Raw genomic sequence first — 8,681 nt, forward strand, 5'->3', positions numbered from 1 at the left:
CAAACTGCACCTTTATAATTAACCTTCACAAGTAGTTAATGTTATTAAAGATAATTTCAAAAACACATTTTATTAACTTTTGTTAAAAAAAAAATCGTAAAATTAAACGGTGTTGTATTGAGTCTTGTAATTTCACTTACTTCTCCAGCAAGGTAAATAGTCTTAGGGAGGTAAGTCACACTATTTCCTAGGCAACCAGAACATGATTAATAATTTGAACTTACTCTCGTCAATTGTGACTTGGTAAAAGCTACTTACGAGAAGGGCGGAAAAAAACACATTTTTTGCATTCCATCATGGTGCTTTTTTGAAAAGACCCCGTTGCAAGTGGAACTTTCGACGGATTTTTAGACGTTCAACGCAATCTTTTCAAAACTATATACATTCCAAACTGTCGTCTATAATAATAATTTCAATTTAAGTAATTTGTTCTTCCATACACCACGTACACACGCCAATGTTTTCTTAAAAAAAAAAACACACGGTTTTTTTTTCAATAAAAATGTCTTAATTACAAAAATTATCTACACCAAAATAACCTAACTACGAACATCAATCAGATTCCTCAAAAACATTTGCCGCTGCTGGTAGTTTTTTAAATCTTTCTTGTGTCTTTTTCCAAATAATGTGTCTATTTTTGTCATACTGCACATCAAACGGCACTGCATCACCACCTCCTCCACTTCCAATTCCCGACGTTCCTGGATTACCAACTATAGGCAGCTATAAACAAACTTTGACAAAGTTTTCTTCAAACAAGAACATTTGCACTCACTGGTTCTAGCATGCCTTGACTATCTTTTCCCAACGACTGTCCTTCCTTCCAGCCCATCTTTGCCAACATTTTAAACCCTTTATTTTGCGATGAAATCGACCTAACACAAAAATAATAAAAAATATTCAACTGCACATTTACACATACTCATTGAGTGATGCCGTCTCCGTCTTCTCATGAGGATTTTGACTACCCACAGTGTCTCTCCTTTTTTGAGCTCTGTCCGTGTAACCAGACGCCAACTTCGTGTTCCCTTCTTCAAATGCGCTGACACCAAACTTTTTCCTCAATTTCTTCAACTCGCTCTTGTGTTGTTCGCTTTTTGTAGCTTTTGAAACGGGTTCAACTTTCTCTGGAATATTTACGAATTTGAAAAAAAAAAAAATAAACAACGGAGTTATACTTTCTGCAGTTTGTACTAATCCTGGTTCACAATGACCACAAGTTTTGTACCCGTCATGAACGTGACACAATAATACTACAGCACCCACTTGGATTCTACTACCATGTGGTACTTCCAAAGCTTCACTTTCTTGTTTAGAGGTGCTCATTCTCTTGCCGTTCAGAACGGTACCGTTCCTAGACCCCAAATCGGTAGCGAAGTACCGGTTCTTGTCTTTGTCATAAGTAAACTTAAGGTGACATTTGCTAATGTTTATATCTGGAAGGATGATAGCGTGGTTCCCCTCACGTCCTAAGGTACCACCTTCGAATGTCACTATGTGTAAAGAACCAACTTTGATTTTCGGCAGTTGGGATTGTTCCACAATAACTCGCATGCAAGGTGGCCACTTCTTTGACAAGTCTGCAGACAAAAGAATCCATAGGGTCATCAAATAGATATACTACAAAACTAGAAGTTGACAACTGACAACTTTGAAGAACAATGAAACAAAACAACTTCTAGTCTCTTTTAACACTTAAAACTGTTTTTTCTGTTCACTGAAGTTTTCTTTTTTCTGACTCAAGACAACAAACAAACAAAAAAAAGTACCGCTATTATCGGAATTGGTATCGTCACTATCGTTGCCACTGCTGATTGAACATTCTCCTTCTTCCGTTTCTGCCGACTGCGATGAATCCGTCCCCAACCGTACACATTTCGCCGCCTAGAAATAACATTGTTTTACTGATGTATACGTACCCGCAGCGTAAGTACGAAGATTATTTATGGTCAAATAATTGAAGCAACTCGTTAGATGCTCCAAATCTGAAGAAATGTTTACCTAAAATTTGCAACAACACCAAATGAACAGCTATTAATTGTATTACTGGACTTACTTTTGACTCATCCTTACTTTTCTTCTTTCGTTTGACAATTTCTTTGTTTGTTTGTTTTTCGGGCGGAGGTACATATACTCGGGAATGGAATTCATAGGTATTGGTGTCTTGTTTATACTTTAGGTACGTGCCGCTAGTTGGATCATAGTACAAACCATATTCCTTTAACCAAATGCAGTATAATGGGAGTGTTGTGGTCACACATAAAAATGTAAATATTACCACATTGTAATAGTATCCCGTATTTGAATCGTAGTACATTCCCGTGGCTTCGTCATACATGAAACCTATGTTTTGGGTCGCTATTTCTGCAGCTTCTTTGATTTCTTCAGCAATACTTTTGGGTTCTTCTGATATTGTATTTTGTGAATAACTCACGTCGTACAGGGGTTCGGTTTGAATGCTGACATCGTGACACGTTGGAACAGTCTGTGAAACAGATTTCATTCTAGATACAAAAAAAAGTCTACAATTATTTAGACAGAATTTCCCTCGCCCCTGCAGTACAATAAAACAAGTCTAGTTTCTTAGACAAATAAAAAAAAAATAAGAAAACTTTGCACACCTAAATGTGATTACTTAGCACCTTTTCAAATGATGTCACCAAAATTTTGGAGAACTTCAAAATATAGACTAATTGAAGTGTAAAATTTTGTTGAACAATTTTGAATTTCTTTTTCAAAAATCTCCACATTTAGGGCGAAAATGTGGGTGTAATGATAAGCTGCAAGTGTAGACATATAATATCAGTCCAGTAGGTGCGGACAATACGAGTTTAACAGACTCAAACGTCGAGAAAACATGAAATTAGACATTCGGCAACCGCTTTTTGTTACATTATTTAAGTTCGGTTAATAAAAATAGTGATGATTTTTTACAAATGTTTTCATCCTTTTTTTTCACCGAAAATTAATGCAGCTCGTGACATTTACCCAACCTTCATATGACCCCTATTTTAATTTATATTCAATAATATCCAGAAACTACAAAATGCAGTTGCTATTAACTTTTTTAAGTGCTTATAATTATACTTCGCCAATTTATTTCAAGTCACTAAAAAATGTATTATGAGGACGAAGTGTCATAATAACCGGTTAATTATTATTTGAATGAGTCCTGTTTATTATTTTTACGTCGCTAAAGTGAGATAATTAAAATAATTATAATTAGTGTGCCTCAAATATTTATTGAAAAAAATGCACATAATTACTTTCAACTTACATGAAGTTAATACGTGTAATAGAGCTAAGTTAGACTAAATTTAGAATATAAATTTGGTTAAAACTTTCTTAAATGGAATATTAGGTACTAAGGGCAGTGACGCCCCTTTTTAAAAATATCAGAAGTTAAGGAACTTCCGCCGCTTAAAGTGTACAACTAAACTACATTGGTTATGCTTCAGAGGAAATGCAAACCAATTTGCACATTTTTAATCTGTTTTTTTTTACCGATCTATTCACAGCTCTTGCCAAAGCAATTCTTAATATACGTCTGGATAATAAACAAACGATGTTTTTTACACAATGTTGGCAGTTTGATCGGAATCAGAAGTTCGGATTCTGTAGATATTTCAAAACTTCACTCACTCTCGGGTTTTCATTCATTCAACAGGCTATGAATGAATGTGCACAGACCTTGTAGAATTTCAATTTCATTATTATTTTGACAATTCATGGATTCTATTTTTGTATAAGCGTGCATAACTCGATCTATTTTGTTTTGGAAATGGCCACTTATTCTGGTCGAACATTTGCCATACCAAAGTATGCATCAGAAGTTTTGTTGATTTCATTATCTCTGAAACTATCCATCTTGCATAAACTTATCCACGTATCGTTTTTGTTTCGACAAAAATGGGTCTACAAACTATGTTGCGCATACAACCTGATTTAATGTAACTAAACCAGTGGTTCGCAAACTGGGTGCCGCGGAACCCCCAAGAGGGTGCCGTGAAAATTTTATAATGATTTTAATAAATATAAGCACAAAACCAACTTTAAAAAATAATAATTCATGATCTGATTTTATTAATATGGTACAACTGTTCAGTAATGGAAAATGTGTTCTGAACATGTTAATTTTCTTCATACTGAAGTAAGATGGCTATCTAAAGGCCGTGTTCTTTTTTAAGAAAACAGATATAAACGTTTTTTGAACCAGAAAATATTGAACTATTTTTTGACCTCCTTCAAGTCTGTTGTGCAAAACTAGCATATTTAACTAATATTTTTGAACACTTAAATAAAATATGTAAATTTAAGTATGCAAGGTAGAAATGAAAATATTTTAACCTCCAGTGAAAAAATTTTAGCTTTAAAAGACAAGCCTAAATTATGGAAAACAGATATTTATAAAACAATCTTAACATCAATTACATATTATGCAGTCATGTGATAAAATGATTTTGATAATAAATGAGTTACAATTAAAACTGTTCTTGGCGGGGTGCCGCCAAATTTTGTTTAATACTTTAGGGTGCTATCAATAATAAAAGTTTGCGAACCACTGAACTAAACAATGAAATTTTTACTGGGAAAACAAGACTAGCATACAATTCTATAAGCCCAGTTCCATAAAAATATTTACTTGGTTACTATGTGCATATATTTGAAAATATATATTTTTAAAAAGTAGTTAGAAAAAAAAGTGATTATATTTAAAAAATGAAGTTGTCTCTACTTTTTATTAAATTAATTCACTTTCTGTTATTCATAAATGGCACATCATAGGTAACTTGTTTCTCAAACAAGTGGTACTTTTGAAATTATCTGAGAAAATACTTACACACAAGGATATATCAAAAAATATATAATGACTGCAAACATATCTGTCTACTGATACATGACCACGATACAAAATTGAGTGAAATAATGTTAACATTTTGTTTTATTTTTCGTATCTTAAAATTTGTAAATACATACTTTGAAGGGCAACATTGTGCCAATGAATCAAGAATGATATGGCGAGTTATTTTTCCGTGATAAAATAAATGACTAAATATAAATTTTAAACAAGTATGCAAATAAAAATGTTTGTTTTTCAACCACGATTAAAAAGGTAATTTACATAAATGTTTCATAATTTGTAGCAATTATACATTTTTTATACTCATAAGATGTTTCTGTAAAAAAACAAATTAATGAGACCAAGTATACTTGGTTGCCTACGTTTAACGTTTTATTAAAAACTTACGATCTAAAAAAATTAGTCTTAACTTTAAAGAAAATTAAAGTGTGCAGCAGAAAACTGTTGACTCAGTAAAATTTTGACCTGCGTTGACCCTATTCACAAAAGTAAAACAAAAGAACTTTGATTTAGATAACGTCTACAATTTTAGTCATACTGTGAGTTCCGAGAATAAGAAGTACAGATAAACAACTGATTAACACGGACATTAAAATAGACACTAATCTTTACACTTTAGTTTTAAGCTATTTATCTCTGAATTGAAGCACGATTACTCATCAATACATCGACTTTTCACATACCTAAAATTACATTATGATAAAAAACATAACCTACAAACCTTAAATTTCGCTTTAATTTTCCGCAGTTTCTTCTTCTGCTTTTTAATTTGTTTTTCTAGCAACGCTATATACTCCATCGCCCCCGGAATGTTTTGCAATTGTTCTTTAAGACTAGGGGACATTTCGTACTTAATTTTTGAGTTTTCATTCCCACTGCTTTCAGTTGTATCAACTTCGTGTACATCAGACATGATGAAAAGACAAACTTGAACACTTAACAAACAACTTAAAACACTACAAAGTGCTTAAAACACGTTTAAAACATCACATGTAAAAATCACAGACTGAGTTTTATTAAATAAAGTTTATGAAAAATTAAAACTATTATTTTTGTACCGAGTGAAGTTAGATGATTAGGATCACAGCCCACTTGGTGGAAGAGCTAATTTTAATGAGGTGGCCTGACACGGTCGATCTTGAGTGTTGATGTGAAAGGAGGCAAATTTGCTTGAATAAAAATTGTCCAACTAAAAAATCATAATTTCGTTGTTATTAATTACTATTTAGATGACTCCTAATTGCTGGTGTAAATACACGAATTAAATTTTATGAAAACGGTATCTCTAATTTATGTTTTCCTTTAGAAAATCGTCACACTCGCCAACTTCACACGCCACATGACAGCTGTCACTGCGCAGACCGGCTCGAGCGAAATTGAGGTTAAAATACGAGGAAGAGTAGGGTGTAAGTTATTATTGGAATGGTAGTCCGAGGTGAGCGGTAAAAGAAAATTATTTAACAGCTCCTCAGACCTCATTTGACCGTCTCGAAACGCGGCAGCAAGTGAAAGCGTGTAGTGTCATTCAAACTTTCCACCATGGGTTCCTGGCCTCAAGACGTCGGCATTTTAGCCCTCGAACTGATATTTCCCTCACAATATGTCGACCAAACCGAGTTAGAAGAATACGACGGAGTCTCCTCCGGAAAATATACCGTGGGCTTAGGCCAACAGAAAATGGGCTTCTGCTCGGACCGAGAAGACATCAACTCCCTGTGTTTGACAGTCGTGAAGAAGCTTCTGGAGCGGCACAGCATCGAATACTCCGACATCGGGCGTCTGGAAGTGGGCACCGAAACCATAATCGACAAGTCCAAGAGTGTGAAAACGGTGCTGATGCAGCTGTTCGAGCCACACGGTGTTACGGACATCGAGGGGGTTGACACCACGAACGCGTGCTATGGGGGTACCGCCGCACTCTTCAACGCCGTCTCGTGGGTGGAGTCGTCGGCGTGGAACGGTCGCTACGCTCTAGTGGTGGCCGCAGACATCGCGGTGTACGCTAAGGGCTCCGCGAGGCCCACTGGGGGCGCCGGAGCCGTGGCTATGCTAGTGGGTCCCAACGCGCCTCTAGTGTTCGACAGGGGGGTGCGTGCAACGTACGTCAAACACGCGTACGATTTTTACAAGCCGGATTTGACTTCAGAGTACCCCACAGTCGATGGAAAATTATCAATCCAATGCTACCTAAGTGCCCTAGATAACTGCTATCAACTCTACTGTAAGAATATCGCCAAGAAGTTCAGTACGAACGTAAATTTGAATTACTTTGATGCGGTTCTGTTCCACTCGCCGTACTGTAAGTTAGTGCAGAAATCTCTGGCTCGATTATGTCTGAATGATTTTCTTATGGCCACGGTGGAGAGTAGGAAACTGCAATATCCAGGTTTAGAGAGCTTTAATAATGTTAGTTTAGGTAATAGTTATTTTGATAGAGACGTGGAGAAGGCTTTTCTAACCTGCAGTAAAGAGTATTTTGAAAAGAAAACCAAACCATCTCTTTTAGTGGCTAGTCAAGTTGGTAATATGTACACCCCTTCGCTTTACGGGGGGCTCGTATCTCTATTAATTAGCAAAAACATATCCGAATTGGCGGGTAACAAAATTGGGTTATTTTCGTATGGCTCAGGTTTGGCAGCTTCTCTGTTTTCCATTACAGTGTCAAAAGACTGCAATGAAGCGTCGCCGTTGTGCAAATTAGTGAAAAATTTGCAACACGTCAAACCTTTTTTGCAACAAAGGCAGAAGGTGGCTCCGGAAAAATTCGAGGCAAATTTGGAACTTCGGGAACGGAATTGTCACAAAGCCCCGTATGAGCCTTCTGGCACCATTGACCATTTCTTCCCAGGGACGTATTATCTCACAAAAATTGACGAATTGCATCGGCGTCACTACGACAGGATTCCTGTCGCAGCCAACGGTCATGTTTAGTATATCAAATTTTTGATTTTAGTCTTTTTTGGATACATTTTAGTGTATTGTATAAATCTGTAGATCATGCAGGGAACATGATAGGTGTAAGTATAAACGAGCTCAAATTTAAATTTCAAGTGCCTCTAGGATTTGAATTTCATTAAAATTCCATTAACGGTGGTAGGATCTTCTGCATTAGTTAGATTGTGAAGTAGGTCATAAAGTTGGGTCTTCTAATGGCCGATTTTCAAGATTTGTTAATCTTTGAAAGAAACTGACGTTACAGTTCGTGTTGTTAATTAGTTGTACCGATTTATTGGTAATTGATCATGATAATTCCATCTCTCTTTCACGATTTGATAATTACTATAACGTGGCAATCATGGTGGAGCTTTACTACATTTCTCTACTTCGGTTTAAGGTGATATTCTGTAATTAATATAGAATTTTATTGAAAGTATTTAAGATCGTGAAAAGGACATTCACTGAAGTTCTGACTGTTCCAACTCAAAATTGAAAACTCGTGTGCTTTTTATATGTACCTTTTTGTTATTTATTCTAATTATTTATTTATGATATGTGTAAAACATGATCAGCAGCGAACAGCGATTGCGAATTTTGTTATTATTTATATGTATGATCTATAAATACTGTTGCATTTTATTAAAATTTTAGTACGTACGTCAGACTTTTTTGTTTTACTTTACCTTCAGACTTATATGTATGTACATAAAGATTAAAAAACAAACGACCAAATTACTCATTTTGTAATCTTTATTGATTAGATTCTGAGTCATTTTAAAGCCATTGTTTAAAAATTATACATTTTTTTTAAGCTAATGAACTCGACTTCGATTTTTTTCAGTGATTCTGGAGAATTCAAATTCGAAAAATATATGCCAGTGTT

At 35.2% G+C, this 8,681-nt stretch overlaps 2 protein-coding genes across 3 annotated transcripts; one reads left to right on the forward strand and one right to left on the reverse strand.

Annotated features, from left to right (window-relative positions):
• Positions 1–478: 478 nt before the first annotated feature.
• Positions 479–6,174, reverse strand: LOC135144653 (angiogenic factor with G patch and FHA domains 1). 2 transcript variants are annotated; one of them, XM_064076704.1, is made up of 8 exons: positions 5,583–6,174; positions 2,279–2,485; positions 2,057–2,218; positions 1,770–1,884; positions 1,179–1,580; positions 923–1,127; positions 776–875; positions 479–723 (listed from the first exon to the last, which is right to left on the reverse strand). In XM_064076704.1, exons 1-8 carry the CDS (start codon positions 5,772–5,774, stop codon positions 553–555), a joined length of 1,554 nt encoding a protein of 517 aa, XP_063932774.1. In that variant the 5' UTR covers positions 5,775–6,174; the 3' UTR covers positions 479–552. The 2 variants fall into 2 exon arrangements, with proteins under 2 accessions (XP_063932774.1, XP_063932776.1); XM_064076706.1 differs by having other exon boundaries at positions 2,279–2,504; positions 5,583–5,673.
• Positions 6,175–6,271: 97 nt separating this feature from the next.
• On the forward strand, positions 6,272–8,462 carry LOC135144654 (hydroxymethylglutaryl-CoA synthase 1). Its single transcript, XM_064076707.1, has one exon. It carries the CDS (start codon positions 6,401–6,403, stop codon positions 7,790–7,792), a length of 1,392 nt encoding a protein of 463 aa, XP_063932777.1. The 5' UTR covers positions 6,272–6,400; the 3' UTR covers positions 7,793–8,462.
• The last annotated feature ends 219 nt before the right edge of the window (positions 8,463–8,681 follow it).

This window comes from Zophobas morio, unplaced genomic scaffold (genome assembly GCF_036711695.1).
Source record: "Zophobas morio isolate AGI-343-1 ecotype UQ-CSIRO unplaced genomic scaffold, CSIRO_AGI_Zmor_V1 ptg000108l, whole genome shotgun sequence".
Classification (NCBI taxonomy): Eukaryota; Metazoa; Arthropoda; class Insecta; order Coleoptera; family Tenebrionidae; genus Zophobas; species Zophobas morio.